The sequence below is a fragment of the Ranitomeya variabilis genome, chromosome 4 (genome assembly GCF_051348905.1).
Source record: "Ranitomeya variabilis isolate aRanVar5 chromosome 4, aRanVar5.hap1, whole genome shotgun sequence".
In the NCBI taxonomy this organism is placed as follows: domain Eukaryota; kingdom Metazoa; phylum Chordata; class Amphibia; order Anura; family Dendrobatidae; genus Ranitomeya; species Ranitomeya variabilis.
Genome location: NC_135235.1, coordinates 381,881,081 through 381,900,766, shown reverse-complemented (window position 1 = coordinate 381,900,766; position 19,686 = coordinate 381,881,081). Strand labels below are relative to the sequence as shown.

Sequence of the window (19,686 nt, the reverse complement as noted above, 5' to 3'; positions counted from 1 at the left end):
AGACCACACTGAGGACTAGGGGACACTTATTGTAGGTGAAAGAAAGGCAATTCAAGCAGCTAAACAGGAAAGGGTTCTTTACGGTTAGAGCAGTCAGAATATGGAATGCTCTACCACAAGAGATAGCAATGGCAGACACTGGCAGCTTTAAAAAAGGGGCTGGATGATTTCCTCCATACACATAACATTGCAGGTTATAGCTAAATTAGTGCCGAAAGGTTGAACTTGATAGACCTAGGATAAATGGTGGGATTATGGACCAGCGTAGAAATAAATCTAGAATCAATTCAAGCAATGCTAGCACAATATATTTCCAAAATTGAAAATCCCACAAACTTGAGAAGAGTAATCTCATCTTTATTTAATTTAGTATTTGCACGGAAAGAGAAAAAGGTGACACACACAGCGAGAGGTAGTGACGGGAGAGAAATGAAAAATATACATATATATATATATTTATATCTGGGGCAGAATAGAGCAAACCCTCAATTTTATACCCAAAATCGATACCAGAGGTCTGATAAATTGTACCCTCCCACACCTTCATCCCCACCCCTCATCAAAAAAGGAAAAACAAACAAAAAACACACAAATCAAACAGAAAAAAAAAAAAAAAAAAACCCAAAATCACAGAGATTAACTCAAACATAAGGCAGAAAAGAGTGCCCCCGCCCACCCTAGTGCACAAGGCAGGGGCGGTGAGATGGTTCAAAGACCCAAAGGAGGATTTTATCAGAGCAATGCTCTGCAGACTAGAAAGAGCCCCAAAAAAAAAAAAAAAAAAGACTAGAAAAGCAAAATATTTTGTGCAACAGCACTGTCATCTGTACGGCTGATTGACGGCAACTGTACGTATGCATTAGGTTATGCCACGCCTGCAATGCATAAGTGCTACTGTAAAGGTTCTGGACACAATGAATTGCTGGTGACATACGGGAAAGGGGTAGATCAAAAATAAAAAGATGATGCACTATATTATTTATTCACTGGGGATGATCTGCAGAGCATTGCTCTGTTCAGGGGTGCCAGAACTAGGGTCAGTAAGGCATTGCAAAAAGGTAAAGAACATACAGAGCATGGGGTGGAAGAGGATGGGAGGGGATCGAGATGTTGCCATTTCCACTTGCTCCTCAGAAGATATCCGGACAGGCACTCCAATGTTGCTTTTCCTTGGCTTCCCAGTAAGTGCCTCGGTAAATATGCGTAATTTCTTTGCTCACTGGATCCATTTTGCGGTCAAACCACAAAGGTTTGTATGAATCCACTGGAGAATCTGTGAGAAGAGATGGAAGGGTCACATATAGCACTCTGCCCATTTTATAATGGCACACTTAAAATATATACAATAGAGAGGGACAAGCTCTTCCGGATTACTGGAAGCCCTGTAATATGTGGATCTACAAAACTAAAATCATGTTTATTTTTAATGCATTGATAAAAAAATGTTGAATGGGCAGTGGGTACGTACGTATGTTTAATAGTGGCTGGGCCTGGTAGTACAGCCAAGTGCCACTTACTTGAATGGTATTGAGATGCAATAGCAAAGACAGCCACTACGATTGTAACCATGCTTGGGGGGGGGGTTGTCTTTTTGGGGTTCCTATTCTGCAATAAGCTGAATTTCTTATGCTTTGCTTATATAGCGCTATAATATTCTGCAGAGCTATGAATACAGCTGTGTCAAAAATTAAGAGACCACTGCAAAATGTTCAGTTTGTCTGATTTTTCTCCTTATAGGTATGTTTTTGAGTAAAATGCATATTGCTTTTTTATCCTCTAAACTACTGACAATATGTCTCCGAAGTTCCAAGCAATACATTTTGTATTTATTTTCTGAAAATGTGAAATGGTCAAATTAAAAAACATGCATTCCTTGCAGACCTCAAATAATGCAAAAAAAAAAAAAACAAAAACAAAAAAAACAAGTTCATAATCATTTAGAAAAAACAATACTAATGTTTTAACTCAGGAAGAGTTCAGAAATCAATTATTTTGTGGAATAACCATGATTTTTAATCACAGCTTTCATGCGTCTTAGCATGCTTTCCACCAGTCTTTCACACTGCTTTTGGGTGACCTTATGCCACTCCTGGTATAAAAATGTAAGCAGTTCTTCTTTGTTTGATGGCTTGTTACTGTCCATCATCCTCTTGATTACATTTCAGAGGTTTTCGATGGGGTTCAGGTGTGGAGATTGGGCTGGCCATGGCAGGGATTTGATGTGGTGGTCCTTCATCCACACCTTGATTGACCTAGCTGTGTGGCATGGCACATTGTCCTGCTGGAAAAACTCACAACTGTCTCACAAGAATATATGGAGGAAACCCCCCATAAGAGTACAACCTGGTGATGGAGCAATGCCCATGTGACCCGGAAGGCTGGGGAGGGTTCCCATGCAGGATAAATGGGGACCCTGAGGCCCCGAGGGGCGATATTAAGTTTGATGTACTCCTCCAGGCTGCGGGGTTTCCTCCGTATATTCTTGTGAGACATAGTAAAATATCTCCATATATGGGTGACCCTTAAGCCCTTTTGGCTGGTCCAGCCCTATATTCTTTTGGGCAATTGCTTGTTATGCTCTGCATATGGTTGCTCTATGTGCACACATGAACTATGCTTTAGGCTGTCTAAAATCGGGGGTTTTGTGCATCTCCTCATGAGCCACTAGGTTATATTTGGGTCTTATTACCATACTGGGCTGCGGTCTCTATTACCTGTGTGTATTGGATGGTGTTTGTATTTTTTAATTATGTTTTAACGGTTTGTGGTGTTTTTGAAGTGTTCAATAAAATCAGCGTGTTATATTTTTTTTACATATGACTGTTCATTATTGGATGGTGTGCAATCTCTTTGCAGTAATGCTTGATTCATACGTCCTTCGCAAAGATTAACCTGCCCAACTTCAGCCTTGCTGAAGCATCCCCAGATCAACACCTGGTCGTCTAATGGTTAGACGGAGACCTGGAGAGGCGTACAAGCCAGCGTCTTGCACCCATTGTGAAATTTGGTGGAGGATCGGTGATGATCTGGGGATGCTTCACCATTGAGGATCATTGTGTGAAACGGCACTGTCGGGGTGAGAGGACGTGGCAGCTGGAGCCCTTGCACTCAGTACTTTATAGGTACTCTATCATTCCTTACCTTCATCAAGATATACACGGGCCCTTTGTAGTTATATGACATCTTCATGCATATATTTAGTGTCATCCACTTCATACTTTTTCTATTCAACATGAATGTTTATGGTGTGCACTATGCACTTTATGGTCTATTTATTTATGAATTGATGTAGTATGTTTTTTTTGAACACGTATACTATTTTTGATTGAAGGTTGCTCTTTCATTTTTTGAGCACTTCATTAGCATGCTCCATTCTTTTTGGTGGCTTAATTCCTGTTGCTTGATTCATGCATTTCATTTTTTCATTGTTTATTATGTAATAAAGATTTATTTTTAAATTTTATACTCTGCGATTTATCGTCTTTTCTCAAATTGGTCATTGAGGATGTGTATAGAAAGTGGTCTCAATGTACAGCTCTGGAAAAAAATTATCATTGTTCTCAATCTGAGTTCCCCATCAATAGGTCTTTGGAATGTGGGAGAAAACCGGAGAACCTTGAGGAAACCTACACAAACACGGGGGAGAATATACAAGTACCTTGCAGAAGTTGGTGGGATTTGACCCCAGTTCTGCAATGCAGCAGTACTAACCACTGAGACATCGTGCTGCCACTGTGTAATAAGGAGGATGAAGCAGTTGAATCATGTACTCCAAGACTAGACCATCATAGTCCAGAATAACCTATAACTTATTGTGAACTAGGGAAGTAAGAGAGTTTGGATTCACCCACTGAAGGCTATGTGCCCACGTTGCGGATTAGGCTTAGGAATTTTTTGTGCGGATTCTGCATCTCTTGGCAGAAGACACTGGTGCGGATTTGTCGCGTTTTTTGTGCGGATTTCTTGCGTTTTTTACCCCTGTGAATTTCTATAATGGAATGGGAACAAAAACGCTGCAGATCCGCAAAAACAGGATTTTTGGTTGCTTACTGTAAAATCTGTTTCTCAGAGCTTTCATTGGGGGACACAGGAACCATGGGTGTATGCTGCTGCCACTAGGAGGCTGACACTATGCCCCAAAAAAGTTAGCACCTCCTCTGCAGTGTACACCCCACCGACTAGCATTATGAACTTCAGTTAGTGAGAAAGCAGTAGGAGAAAAACAATAAGGTTGAAATAGCATAACCACAAACACGAGAACTGTAAACATGAGAACAGTCATAGAACATCGAACCACAGAAACTGAATAATATGGGAGGGTGCTGTGTCCCCCAATGAAGGCTCCGAGAAACAGATTTTACGGTAAAAGCAACCAAAAATCCTGTTTTCTCTATCGCCTCATTGGGGGACACAGGAACCATGGGACGTCCCAAAGCAGTCCCTGGGGTGGGAAAACAGACTTCCATCAGGCCAGAGGACTCACCACTGCTGCCTGCAAGATCATTCTGCATAAGCTGGCGTCCGCCGAAGTGTAGGTATGGACCTTGTAAAATTTGGCGAACGTGTGGATGGAAGACCAGTTTGCCGCTTTGCAAAGCTGTAGGGCGGAAGCCCTGTGGTGCACCGCCCAGGAGGCGCCGACTGCTCGGTAGAGTGAGCCTTAATCCCAGGAGGGGGCACTCTGCTCTTGACCCGGTAAGCCTCCAAAATTGCCGTTCTGATCCAGCGAGCAATAGTCGCCTTGGAAGCCAGCAGGCCTCTAAGTGTGCCATCAGGAATGACGAAAAGAGAATCCGTCTTCCGGAAAGAGACTGTTCTAGCCAAGTAGATCCTCACCGCCGTGACGAGGTCCAGCTTGTTCAACGATCGCTCCAGAGGATGAGTCGGAGCTGGACAAAAGGAAGGTAGAACGATGTCCTCGTTGAGGTGGAAACCATGTTAGGAAGGAAGGAAGGCGGAGGCCTCAGGACCACCTTGTCCTGGTGGATAACCAGGAAAGGGTCGTCAAGAAAGGGCCGCCAACTCGGAAACACGCCGGATAGAGGTGATGGCCACAAGAAAAGCCACCTTCCAGGATAGAACTGACAGGGAGACCTCCCTGAGAGGCTCAAAGGAGGAACCCCTCAGAACCTCCAGCACAAGATTAAGATCCCATGAGTCCACAGGAGTCCTGTATGGAGGGACAGCATGGGATACTCCCTGAAGGAAGGTCTTGATGTGTGGCCGAGAAGATAACGTCTTCTGGAAGAGAATGGAGAGTGCAGAAACCTGGCCCTTTAGGGAACTAAGGGCAAGGCCCGCATCCAGTCCTGCCTGAAGGAAGGCCAAAATGGAAGGAAGGGAAAAGGACATAGGTGAAACGTGGTTGGACTCGCACCAACGGAAGTAAGCCTTCCAGGTACGATAGTAGATCCTGGAAGACGAAGGCTTCCTAGCCCGGATCATAGTGTGAATCACCAGATCCAAAAGGCCAGACGCTCTTAGAACTGCAGTCTCAACAGCCACGCCATTAAACTGAGTGACCGAGAATTTAGGTGGCAGATCGGACCCTGAGACAGCAGATCGGGTCTGTCTGGAAGCCGCCAGGGGGCGTCCGCAAGAAGATTGACGATCTCTGCAAACAAAAATCTCCTGGGCCAATCTGGGGCGATCAGAATGACCGGCACCCCTTCCACCTTGATCTTTTTCAACAGCTTGGGAAGCAAGGGCAGGGGTGAAAACAGATAGGGGAGCACGCACGAACTGCGACCAAGGAATGGCCAGAGCGTCGACGCCCCCTGCGAGAGGATCGCGGGACCTGGAGACGAACCGAGGGACCTTCCTGTTGATTCGGGCCGCCGTGAGGTCCACAACCGGAGTCCCCCATTGAAGACAAATCTGATAGAAGACCTCCTGATTAGTGTTGAGCGATACCGTCCGATACTTGAAAGTATCGGTATCGGAAAGTATCGGCCGATACCGGCAAAGTATCGGATCCAATCCGATACCGATACCCGATACCAATACAAGTCAATGGGACTCAGGTATCGGACGGTATTCCTGATGGTTCCCAGGGTCTGAAGGAGAGGAAACTCTCCTTCAGGCCCTGGGAACCATATTAATGTGTAAAAGAAAGAATTAAAATAAAAAATATTGCTATACTCACCTGTCCGACGCAGCCGGGACCTCAGCGAGGGAACCGGCAGCGTTGTTTGTTTAAAATTCGCGCTTTTACTTGGTTACGTGAGGTCCCGGCTTGTGATTGGTCAGGGCGGCCATGTTGCCGGGACGCGGACCAATCACAGCAAGCCGTGACGAAATTACGTCACGGCTTGCTGTGATTGGTCCGCGTCCCGGCAACATGGCCGCCATTAACCAATCACAAGCCGTGACGTCACGGGAGGCTGGACATGCGCGTATTTTGAAAAGCGCGCGTGTCCAGCCTCCAGTGACGTCCCGGCAACATGGCCGCCATTAACCAATCACAAGCCGGGACGTCACGGGAGGCTGGACATGCGCGTATTTTGAAAAGCGCGCGTGTCCAGCCTCCAGTGACGTCCCGGCAACATGGCCGCCATTAACCAATCACAAGCCGGGACGTCACGGGAGGCTGGACATGCGCGTATTTTGAAAAGCGCGCGTGTCCAGCCTCCAGTGACGTCCCGGCAACATGGCCGCCATTAACCAATCACAAGCCGGGACGTCACGGGAGGCTGGACATGCGCGTATTTTGAAAAGCGCGCGTGTCCAGCCTCCCGTGACGTCACGGCTTGTGATTGGTTAATGGCGGCCATGTTGCCGGGACGCGGACCAATCACAAGCCGGGACTTCACGTAACCAAGTAAAAGCGCGAAATTTAAACAAACAACGCTGCCGGTTCCCTCGCTGAGGTCCCGGCTGCGTCGGAGAGGTGAGTATAGCGATATTTTTTATTTTAATTCTCTTTTTTACACATTATTACATTAATGTTGTTGCGATACCCGATACCCGATATCACAAAAATATCGGATCTCGGTATCGGAAATTCCGATACAGCAAGTATCGGCCGATACCCGATACTTGCAGTATCGGAATGCTCAACACTACTCCTGATGCAAGGACCATTCCCCTGCCGCAAGGCCCTCGTGGCTGAGGAAATCGGCGGCCCAATGGTCCACGTTGGGGATATGCACCGTGGATATCACCGGAACCGTTGCCTCTGCCCAAAGGAAGATCTTGGATACCTCGGCCAAGGCCAGAGAACTCAGAGTCCCCCCTTGGTGGATCTTTCAGTCCTAGACCTGGAGGATCTACCTTGGGAGTAGCGGGAACACCAGTAAGGAGTGGGTCTAAAGGATACCGTCTTCTTCTCTTGACGTGCCTGTGGCCTCTGCTGCTGCTGGGAAAAGGAATTTGACGCTGCAAAGCGACAAAAAGGCCGAAGGGACCGAAATTGAAGCCTAGGAGGAGGCCGGCAAGGTTTGGACTGGGGAAGAAGGGAGCTTGTGCCCCAGGTGGTGTCCTTAATAATTTGGTACAGCTTGGAGCCGAAGAGACGAGATCCCTGAAAGGCAGACTGGTAAGGGACTATTTGATGACAAATCCGCCTGCCAGGCCTTGAGCTAAACGGTACGACAGATGGCCACAACATTACTGGACGCCTGAGCGGCACAAGATGCGGCGTCCAGGGAAGCAGAAACCAAATATTCCCCAGTGTGGGAAATCTGCGTGGCAAGTTCCACCAGCTGTTCTGGTAGAGCTCCGGCCAGAATGCCCCGACGGATTTGTTTGGCCCATTCGGATATAGACTTCGAAACCCAGGTGGAAGCAAAAGTCGGGCATAGGGTAGACGCAGCCGCTTCGAAGGCCGATTTCGCAAAGGATTCTATGATTCTATTGCTGGAATCTTTCAGAGACGCTCTGCCAGACAGCGGGAGGACTGTGTTGGTGGAAAGTCTACAAACTGGCAGATCCACAGAGGGAGAAGAAGTCCAGTTGGCGATGAGCTCCGGTGAAAAGGGGTATAACACGCCAAGGCGCTTTCCTCTTTGAAAGCGTCTGGTCGGATTCTCTTTTTTCTGGTCAGAAGCTGATCGAACTCAGGATGAGGAGCGAAAACCTTGGAAGGTGTTTTAGACCGTCTGAATGAAACCGCCTGATGTGCGGGTTCTGTAGAGGAATCTTTGATGCCACAGGTCTGATTTATCGCTCCAATGAGACTCTGAACCATATCCCTCAGGCTAGCGATTTGGTTTGAATCCAGCTCCAGATTATCCTCGGAAGGCGCATCAGAGAACGCCTCGCCTGACTCAGGGGAGGAGGACCGGGGAGAAGCCAATCGCAGAGAAGGACCGTGGCGCGAGATGGAACGGGAAGAGGACTCAGACCGGCGTTCCTGTCTGGATCTTTTGCGGCCTATAATGGGAGGCTCGGACGGAGGTTCCTGCGACCCACTGGCTACTGCGGGAGTCTGCAGGGGCAACCTATCAAGCATGGACACAAGGATCTGTGACACCCGTGTTAGATCCGCTACAGATTGTGACAGAGTGGAAGCCCAGCCAGGAGCGGAGGCTTCACTCAAGCGGAGGCTTCACTCAAGCGGAGGCTTCACTCAAGCGGAGAAGCAGGTGGATCCTGGGTGGGGGGCATAATGGGTTTGCTGCAGGCCTGACAGAGGAGAGGACTGACCTGAGGGAAGTATGCAGTTACAAGACGAACACGCAAAGTGTTTGACTAAGGCAGAGGAATTAGAGGAAGAAGTGGGAGGACGAGAGCAACCTCCCTTAGAGGTAGACATGAAGAACGGGTCCCTGAGGAAAATGCCAGAAGGTTAGGGGACAGGGAGGCAGAGGAGAGTGTCAGTCTGCAGTGCAGAGCTACTCACGGCAGATGAAGCGGTTTCCAGAAGGAAGAAGCTGCCCAGCTGTAGAAGGTCCCCCAGTGGAAGATAGCCCTTCAGGCAAGAAGGTAAAGCGACTTTTGCAGCGATCCAGTTAGGAGACCTGGGACACGTTGTCATCCGAGGAGCCGGTGAAGATGGTGGTCATAGATGAGGATGCCAGACTGTGCACTGAAAGGGGTGGAGAGAGGCGGGCAGCGGCACAGGGAGAGGTGGAGCTAGCTGCGTGGAACAGGAGCACCAAGATGGCGCCGGTGGGCGGAGCTAGCCAGGGGAATGATGGTCGGGTGGGAGAAAAACCCACCCGAGGAAAAAGGAAGGGAGCGGAGTCGCGGCGCTGGAACTAGGCCCGAGCAAAAGCCGGGGCCTAAATTAGAAACTGGCGCCCGCCGACGAGGATTGCGGTGCCGGAACTAGGCCCGGCAGAAGCCGGGGCCTAAATTAGATAACCGGCTACCGTCAACGAAGATCGCAGCGCCGGGGCCTAAATTAGAGACCGGCGAACGGAAATAGCTGCTGGCCACCAGGAGAAGGAGCAGGGCGGCAGCCTGTAAAGGCCACCCTGCCGATGCGGCGAGGACCCCCCGCCCATGCCAAAAAGTAGTGCTCCTGGAATACTCACCTAATAAATCCCACGCTGTCATCTACTACGGAAGCCTCGCTCTCATGGAATTCTGAAAGGAGAGAGACAGAGGTACCTCAGTTCAGGGAAGGTATCAGACGTCTGGAGCTGAAGGACGTCCTCGTCTCCGCAACAGACAGGCTCTGGAGGGTGAGTGGGTGGGAGACGGAGCAAGGACCGGTCTGAATCTCCTCAACACTCTTCTGTGTTAAGGGTCTTGGTCCTGCTGTGGGATCTATGAGGATACGGGGTGGCAGTACACGCCATACTCATAGTCCGCATTCTGGGATTACAGTGACTATTCACACTGTAACGCTCCGGAAACCTGAAAGGGAACGACGCACATTGAGGTAGATAAGGGTCTAATAAAAGACCCGTGTCCACCTCCTACTGACACTAAGCTAAACTAAAGTTCATAATGCCAGTCGGTGGGGTGTACATTGCAGAGGAGGAGCTAACTTTTTTTTTGCATAGTGTCAACCTCCTAGTGGCAGCAGCATACACCCATGATTCCTGTGTCCCCCAATGAGGCGATAGAGAAAAAGAAGCAACATGCTACTTCTTTTAATCTGCAGCGTTTCCGCACGGAATTTTCCGCACCATTAGCACAGCAGTTTTTTTCTCTCACTGATTTACATTGTACTGTAATTCACTTGCGGATCTGCAGCGTTTCTGCGAGGTAACAACACTGCGGATCTGCAGGAAATCCGCAACGTGTGCACATACCCTAATAATAGCGAAGCAAGGAGCACTGCTGAAGAAGTGACACCTATCAAGTGTAGCAATGGAACTACGCATGGTCAATGAAAAGCTACTGGACGCAGCACATCTCCGGGCAGCAAATCTCCGGGTAACAATAAAGCCACTAATTATATGTAAATCATCACTATAAAGAGTGGCTTTAATGTGGCAGGACTCCAAATCTGACAAATGTTTTACTGGCATTTCTTTCACAAATGCTTCTTACCATCATCCCCAACTTTCTCTCGCTCCGCTTCTCTCCTTCGTCTTGCAATTCTTTGCTTTTCTTCAAGTCTCTGCTTCTCAACATTGGCTTCATCCCAGTTGCCATTCTCCATCAGCCTCTGATCAGGCCGCAAACGGCTGTCCGTAGGGGCCACCCCCTCTTCTAGGGCATTAAGGGTCAATGCCAGTTCAGAGAAGTAATACATGTATTCTGCATTCTTCCTGCATATCAAGGGAAAACAATACAAAGTCAAAACCATACAGTTAACACTACAGCAGGAAGACAGAACATAGAGGAAACATACGGCAAAGGGTGTCTTCTCCACAGAAGAGTCTTGTTTTCTGGAGCCTTATCAGCACCATTCTCAAAGCCACTACCAGGTGGAGACACAGGAGAACACTCCATCCGCTCATCCCACGTCCCCATCAATGTGTAATGTATGCGCCCACTTACATCCAACACCTCTCCAGTCACCTGTGAGAGAGGAGGAGCATTAACATTACCAATATTAACTAAAGTGGGTGTATAAGTAAAAACAATGTGGCACTGATTAAAGGGAACCTGTCACCCCCAAAATGGAAGATGAGCTAAGCCCATTGGCATCAGGGGCTTATCTACAGCATTCTGGAATGCTGTAGATAAGCCCCCGATGAAAGATGAGAAAGAGAGGTTAGATTATACTCACCTGGGCGGGCGTTCCCGCTGCTGTCTGGGTCCGATGGGCGTCGCGGTCCGGTCCGGGGCCTCCCATCTTCTTACGATCACGTCCTCTTGTCTTCACGCCGCAGCTCCGGCGCAGGCTTACTTTGTCTGCTCTGTTGAGGGCAGAGCAAAGTACTGCAGTGCGCAGGCGTCGGGAAAGGTCAGAGAGGCCCGGCGCCTGCGCACTGCAGTACTTTGCTCTGCCCTCAGCAGGGCAGACAAAGTACGCCTGTGCCAGAGCCGCAGCGTGAAGACAAGAGGACGTCATCGTAAGAAGATGGGAGGCCCCGGACCGGACCGCGACGCCCATCGGACTGGACCACAGCGGGAAAGCCCCTGGGTGAGTATAATCTAACCTCTTTTTCTCATCTTTCAGGATACATCAGGGGCTTATCTACAACATTCCAGAATTCTGTAGATAAGTCCCTGATGCCGGTGGGCTTAGCTCAACTTCCATTTTGGGAGTGACAGGTTCCCTTTAAATGTATACATTTCATGATCAATCTGTGTAAATGGATCTTCAACTAAGGGCATTGTTCGAATTATCAGTCGAATTTGGGAGGGATACAGACTTACCTTGCGGGCCACATCACGAGAGAAGTAGCTGTAAGGGGAAAACTTGAGCTTACACTTGTCTCCAGTCTTGTGATTGACAATTTCTATTTCTCCAGACTGAAAGAATAATGTTTTAATACATAAGAAAAATCATTGTATTTCCATAAAATAAAAAACAAACAAACAAAAAAAAACAATGAGTGAGGCATGATGTCTGACTATTTACACAGCATATTACATAAGGATCAGAACACTGTTAAGAGTCTACATTTCTCCAGAGGACATGACATTTCCCTACAACCACTGAAACAACTAAGCTTTGCTGCAAACAATGGTGCAATGACCGGGGTGAGGCAGGAAGTAGAGGCAAACAATGGTACAATGACTGGGGCAGGGCAGGAAGCAGAGGCAAACAATGGTGCAATGACTGGGGCAGGGCAGGAAGCAGAGGCAAACAATGGTGCAATGACCATGGCGGGGCAGGAAGCAGAGGCAAACAATGGTGCAATGACTGGAGCAGGGCAGGAGGTAGAGGGAAACAATGGTGCAATGACTGGAGCAGGGCAGAAAGTAAAGGAGAGAGCTGGGCCTGGAGCCAGCGCGTCACCCCTTACCTGGTCAATCCATAATTTTCCTACAATGATGTTGTGCACAGTTGTGGTCACTTTCTTCCATGTGTAATGGTTCCCAGAGTTATTAAATATACAGTGAATGGTACCTAGGGGGATTAAGAGAATAAGTCAGTATCAAATGATAATAATGCTGCATCTAGTTCTTAACTGACCCATCATTCTCCCAGTCCCTCACCAAGGGGCATGATGGAGAGATATTTCCCTCGGAACTTGCTAGTAATCTTGATCTCCTGCCGCAGGGTCCAGCCATTACGGGATTCAGCATGATGAGCTGCTGCTGGGGGGTGATGGCTGACCTAAAAAGAATGAAAAATAATAGAAGACAAAAAAGAAAAATGGTTATTTAATATTATTGTTCTGCTTAGTTATAGCATCCTATACAAGACAGACATCAGCGGCACCCAACAGACCCTAATAATGATAATGGGGTTCATCAGGTTTACACCTTGAGACCTGATATTTTATGAAGCCTCCAAAGCAGATGTAAAAGGAGCTGTAATCTTGAGTCCAGCTTGTCCATTACACAGAATTATCTACTCTGAAACAGTCATTTCCAGGTCTAGGTTTGTACAAAACCAAGTTGTGGAAATCCCTCACTTGTAATTTACCCTTTATTTGGATCATTCAATAAAATTAGAAACGATAAGTCCATAAATATGGTTCTTGGTGACAACATGAAATCTATACACAATCATTCGTAAAAGTTGCAAAGAAAAAAAAAATTCTATGGCATGCGTGGACTAATGCAGCGGTCGTAAGGTTTAATAATAATAAATAATAATCTTTATTTTTATATAGCGCTAACATATTACGCAGCGCTTTACAGTTTGCACACATTATCATCGCTGTCCCCGATGGGGCTCACAATCTAAATTCCCTATCAGTATGTCTTTGGAATGTGGGAGGAAACCGGAGTACCCGGAGGAAACCCACGCAAACACGGAGAGAACATACAAACTCTTTGAAGATGTTGTCCAAGGTGGGATTAGAACCCACACTACACTTTGTAATGCCAATCACAACATGGGAATGCAGAGGTGACCCCAATACTATAAACTAAGTAGCTAAACCTAACTTCTTAAAGGGAACCTGTCAGGCCCCCAACATACTGCTATGATTAAAATTATATACCGTATATAATTGTGCATAAAAAGTGTTTTTCAGCACATTTTTGTGCTGAAAATGCCCCCCATAGCTTATACACGAGGCATTGTCCCAGTTTACGGTGTGGGAGCAGCAGGTCACAGGAGGCAGGCATATAGATACATACACACAAAAAAAACATCCTACTTACCTTCCCTGCGTGCCCTTGCACCATCTTGTTCCGGTGTCAGCAGCTCCTGCGGCCGGGCGATTACGTGTCCCCGCTCATTAAGGTAATGAATATTCATCTCTCTCCACTCCCATAGGCGTGGAGTGTATACTCATTACCTTAATGAGCGGGGACACGTGATCGCCCAGCCGCAGGAGCTGCTGGCGCCGGAACGAGATGTAGCTGTACTGGTCCAGGTTCATATGCATACAGCGAGTGGTTGCATACAATATGTGCATTTGTATAAAATAATAAAGAAACACCTAAATAATATCCCTAATAAAGCCATGAAGGTACAACCATACTGACACACCAAAACGAAACACCCTCACATCAAGGCCAGATACTGGAAAAAAGTGTATACTTTATTGATATAAAAACAACATATACAATAAATAAAATTATTAGAGGTAGTAACCACCAGTGCAAAAGCAATGGTGGGTCACACACAGGCAACGACCTCAATAGACACAAAAGTGAAATAGCAGAGAGTAGACTATAACAGAGCATATGTGACAACGAATATATAACAAGTGTCTAGATACTCCATCAACATACAGCATAGTAGTTACATACACATGTAAAGTATAGCACAATGTCCATACATAACATTAAGCAGCTGAAACAGCTTGACAAAAGTACTCATATACTGCATAGATAAAGTGTCTAAATACGGGTATAGTTACCAAGAGGAAGAACCCGGGGGACCCACCACACCCGACGCGCGTTTCGCACCGAAATGCTTTGGTGCGAAACGCGCGTCGGGTGTGGTGGGTCCCCGGGTTCTTCCTCTTGGTAACTATACCCGTATTTAGACACTATATCTATGCAGTATATGAGTACTTTTGTCAAGCTGTTTCAGCTGCTTAATGTTATGTATGGACATTGTGCTATACTTTACATGTGTATGTAACTACTATGCTGTATGTTGATGGAGTATCTAGACACTTGTTATATATTCGTTGTCACATATGCTCTGTTATAGTCTACTCTCTGCTATTTCACTTTTGTGTCTATTGAGGTCGTTGCCTGTGTGTGACCCACCATTGCTTTTGCACTGGTGGTTACTACCTCTAATAATTTTATTTATTGTATATGTTGTTTTTACATCAATAAAGTATACACTTTTTTCCAGTATCTGGCCTTGATGTGAGGGTGTTTCGTTTTGGTGTGTTAAAATAATAAAGACATGATTTTGAAGGGAATCTGTCAGCAGGATGTGTCATGCAATCCAAGAGCAGCACAATGAAAAGCCAAAAACCCTGATTTAAAAGATGTAATACTTACAATCACAGTTTTTCTCTGCTGCAGTTCTCTGAATGCTATAACTGGTGAATAACCCGCCCACAGCATTCATTAGCAGCTGCTAATTTTATACAAGAAGCAGCACACACCCTACAAAAACACCAAGGTTACTTACCGGTAGCCGGTTTTTCCGGAGCCCATGACAGCACACCTGAGAGAGGGATCCGCCCAGTCAGGACAGGAAACCTACTGAAATAAAAGGGCGGTACCTCTCCCTCGCTTCAGTTGGTTTTCAGAGCATGAGAGGCCCCCTTGGTTAGTACATGGTAATCCATCACTACATCATAATTATAACAAAATACACCCAGCTAAAAAGTGCGCACCAAAGGGTGAAAAAAGAAGGGAGGGAATATACAGGTGCTGTCATGGGCTCCGGAAAAACCGGCTACCGGTAAGTAACCTTGGTGTTTTCCCGTCTCCCATGACAGCACACCTGAGAGATTTTTGGAGAAAGAACCATCTTAGGGAGGTACCACCGCTTGTAGCACCCTTCTACCAAAGGTAAGGTCAGACGAGGAGGATAGATCTAGCCGGTAGTGTCTAAAGAAGGTAGACGGAGAGGACCAGGTAGCAGCCTTACAAATTTGATCTATCGATACCTCTGCTTTTTCTGCCCAGGAAGTAGCCACGGCCCTGGTGGAGTGAGCCTTGATGCCATCAGGGATCGGGGCGCCACAGGAAGCATAGGATAAGGAAATAGCCTCCCTAATCCACCTAGCAATAGTACCCTTGGATACTCCATATCCCTTCCTACTACCCTGGAAGGCTACAAAAAGGGATTGATCCTTCCTCCACTGACTAGTCAAGGATATGTACTGCACAATAGTTCTCCTCACATCTAGTGTATGAAATTTTGCTTCCCCTGGGTTCCTAGGATTATTACAAAAGGAGGGCAACACGATCTCTTGACTTCTATGGAATTTAAGTACAACTTTTGGAAGGTATGCCAGATCTGGTCTGAGTACTACTCTGTCATAAAAAATTTGCGTGTAAGGAGGGGAGACGGACAGGGCCTGTAAGTCACTCACTCTGCGGGCTGATGTTAACGCTACCAGGAGCACCGTTTTAAGAGTGAGTATCTTTAACGATGATTCCTGCAGGGGTTCAAACGGACTGTTGGTTAGAGCATCTAACACCAGATTTAAATCCCACGGGGGAACTCTGAATTTCTACTGGTCTAGACCTACTACAGGATTTAATAAAGCGGGACACCCACCTATTGGAGGCAAGATTGCAATTATATAAGGCTCCTAATGCCGAAACCTGGACCTTAAGCGTATTAGTTGCCAACCCCAGTTGTAAACCCGCTTGTAAAAATTCTAAGATGGTACCCACAGGAGCCTTATCCCCCAAAGGTTGCCCCGAAAAATCCAGAAATTTTTTCCACGTTCTACCATAGATTCTTGATGTTACTGGTTTTCTACTTTTTAATAAGGTGGAGACTAACCCCGGCGAAAAGCCCCGCCTACTCAGTAATGCCCTCTCAAATTCCAGGCTGCAAGATGGAAGCCCTTCACCTGAGAGTGGTATATTGGGCCCTGGGTTAGCAGGTCCGGAATCTCTGGTAGAATCCACGGATCGGTTATAGACATTTGTCTCAGGAGGGAGAACCAAGGTCTTCTCGGCCAAAATGGAGCAATCAAGATTACCCTCGCTTGCTCCATTCTGATCTTTCTCACCACTGCTGGAATCATCGCTATAGGTGGAAACACATAAGCGAGACTGAAATCCCATTGTATCTGCAGAGCATCTACTGTGAAGGGATTCTCCCTCGGGTCTAACGAACAGAACCTGTCTACCTTCCTGTTTAGAGTGGCAAATAAATCTATTACAGGTATGCCCCAGGCCAGCACTATCTGTTGAAACACCCAGGGATTTAAAGACCACTCCCCCTGCCTCAGTGTCTTGCGGCTTAGGTAGTCTGCTCTCGTATTCTCGACTCCCCTTATGTGGAGAGCAGAGAGGGATAGCAGGTGGCGCTCTGCTAGTTGTAGGAGGACAGACGCTGACTTCATTAGGGAAGGGGATCTCGTCCCCCCTTGGTGGTTGATATATGCCACCACTGCGCGATTGTCTGACATGACTCTGGTATGGTGACCTTGAAGGATGGGAAGGAAGTGTTTCACAGCTCTTTCTACGGCCCATAATTCTCTTAAATTTGATGCCTGCTGTGATTCTAGATGGGACCAGGATCCCTGAATTGAGAGAGTTCCTAAATGCGCCCCCCATCCTGTACCGCTTGCGTCTGTGGTGATGACCTGTTCTACCGGAGTTACCCACTGGACCCCCGATGTCAAATGATCTCTTATGGCCCACCATTTTAGGGAATCTGTTACCTCCAATGAAAGACACAGCTTGCCCTCTAAACGCCCTTTTAACCATCTTTGCGCAGATAGGACCTCTCACTGCAATAGTCTTAGATGGAACTGAGCCCATGTTACTGCGGGTATACAGGACGTCAGAGAGCCCAGCAAGGACATTGCCTTCCTCAAGGTCATTACAGGGTGTTGAATTGCTGTTTCCACAAGATTTTGAATTTTGACCAGCTTGTTTTCTGGTAGGAGACAAAGCTGACGCCTGGAGTCCAGAACCAGGCCTAGAAAGGACTGAATCGGCTCCGGCGTCAACCTTGATTTGGCGAGATTTATTTTCCACCCCAACAATTCTAGTGTCGCCATAACCTCTTATTTGCGACAGGCAGTGTGCCGCTGAATTCCCTATTATCAGAAAGTCGTCTAGATACGGAACTATTACCACGTTCCGAGAGCGGAGGAAGGACATGACCTCTGACATTAGCTTGGTAAAAATTCTTGGCGCTATTGACAGGCCGAATGGGAGGGCAGCGCACTGATAGTGCCTGAGACAACCTTGGACATAAACTGCTACCCTTAGGAATTTTTGAAAGTCTCGATGAATTGGGGCGTGATAATAGGCGTCCTTTAAATCGATAGCTGCCATGAAGCACTGTGGGAACAAGAGTTTTATCGCTGTATTCACAGACTCCATTTTGAAGGAACAGTTTACTACCGATTGGTTGAGACTTTTTAAATTGACGATAGTTCTTAGAGACCCGTCTGGTTTTTTTATCAAAAAAAGAGGGGAATAAAAACCTTTTCCCTGTTCCTCCCCCGGGACTTCTACCAGAACGTGTTTTGATACCAGCTCCAATACCTCTGTTTCCAAGGCTAGCTGCTCTTCCGGGGTTTTTCTTTGGGGCGTTGAAACAAAAGTCTGTCGCGGTGGATAAACAAAATCTATTTTTAGGCTGTCTTTGACCACCTTCAGAGCCCAATGAGTGGGGGAGATGTTTACCCAGGCTGGGAAAAAAGATGAAAGCCTCCCCCCTACTGGCCTGGCGTCATTGGGATGGCTTTTTAGTTGATGTTGAGGGACCTTTAAACATATATCCAGATCCCCTTCTGTCTCTGGAGTCCCAACTCCTATCTCCCGGGGGGCGGCCCCTACTAAATTTGCCCCTCCGAAAATAAGGCCTTCTAAAGTCCACTGGAAAGCGAGGAAAACCTTTTTTCCTGTCACCGGCTTTCTCCAGAATGTCCTCCAACTTTTTACCGAAGAGGAAATGGCCATCACATGGTATAGAACAGAGTCTATTCTTTGAGGGCAAGTCTCCCGGGCACCCCTTCAACCAGAGAGCACGTCTAGCCGCATTGGACAAACTTGCAGCTCTAGCCGCCAGCCTTACGGAGTCTGCTGACGAATCCGCTATAAAGACAGCCGCTCCCTTAGCCATAGTTACATTGGATAAAATTTCGTCCCTTGGAGCTTTAGATTTCAACTGCTCCTCTATTTGCTGCAACCATACAATAAGGGAACGTGAGACACAGGTTCCTGCAATTGCCGGTTTTAGAGCGCCTGCGGTTGCTTCCCAGGTGTGTCTTCGGAATCCGTCCGCTTTTTTATCTAAGGGGTCCCTTAATACACCAGAGTCTTCTAAGGGAAGGGATAGCTTTTTAGAAGATTTAGCTACTGCGCCATCAATTTTAGGCACTTTATCCCAAGTCTCTGAATCCTTCTCCTCAAAGGGGTAACGTCTCTTAGAAGCCGAGGGTAGATTACCCGATTTCTCCGGCTTTTTCCATTCTTTCTCTATAAGGGCCTTTATTTTGGAGTTAACAGGAAAGGTACGTTTTCTTTTTTCCTCCAACCCCCCGAACATAATGTCCTCCAGGGATTTGGCTGTTTTCTCATCTTTTAGGCCCATTGAAGCTCTAACGGCTTTAACCAGCTTATCCATGTTCTCGGTAAGAAAGCACGGACGGCCCCCAACATCACTATCTGAAGAGGAGCCAGAGGACCTAGAGGAGGAGCAGGGAGACAACGGTTCCTCCTGACATTCCTCATCAGACTGAGAAACCTCGGATACAGAAACTGGTTCTGGGTCTCTACTACCCTTTTTCTTAAGGGCTGCTTTAACAGAGCCTTCTACTTCAGCTTTAATTATTGCCCTCAGACTAGAGGCAAAGTCAGGGGTTTCTTCCTGGATGGTCTTTTGGATACAATCTATACAAAGACTTTTCTGCCACTGGACTGCCAACGGAGCTCTACAGAGGGCACATTCCTTATTCTTTGTCTTGGAGCTAGCCTTCCTCGGCGCCTGCCAAGTAAACAGAAAATGTAGCCCATTACCACCAGGGTGACATTCACGTAGATCACTCACCACCCGCTGACCACAAACGGTACCGGATTCCGAGGCGGACTAGGAGCATGGGGAAT

The 19,686-nt window shown here is 47.0% G+C and overlaps 1 protein-coding gene across 1 annotated transcript in view; it reads right to left on the bottom strand.

The window, feature by feature from the left end:
* Positions 1 to 336: 336 nt before the first annotated feature.
* OSBP (oxysterol binding protein) overlaps positions 337 to 19,686 on the bottom strand; it is a 49,201-nt gene continuing 29,851 nt past the window's right edge. Inside the window, exons 9-14 of the mRNA XM_077250816.1 lie at positions 12,511 to 12,631; positions 12,318 to 12,421; positions 11,725 to 11,820; positions 10,751 to 10,920; positions 10,447 to 10,667; positions 337 to 1,273 (exon numbers count right to left, since the gene is read on the bottom strand). Of these exons, the coding sequence (XP_077106931.1) occupies positions 1,131 to 1,273; positions 10,447 to 10,667; positions 10,751 to 10,920; positions 11,725 to 11,820; positions 12,318 to 12,421; positions 12,511 to 12,631 (855 nt within the window). The 3' untranslated portion in view covers positions 337 to 1,130. The remainder of the gene's footprint in view (positions 1,274 to 10,446; positions 10,668 to 10,750; positions 10,921 to 11,724; positions 11,821 to 12,317; positions 12,422 to 12,510; positions 12,632 to 19,686) is intronic.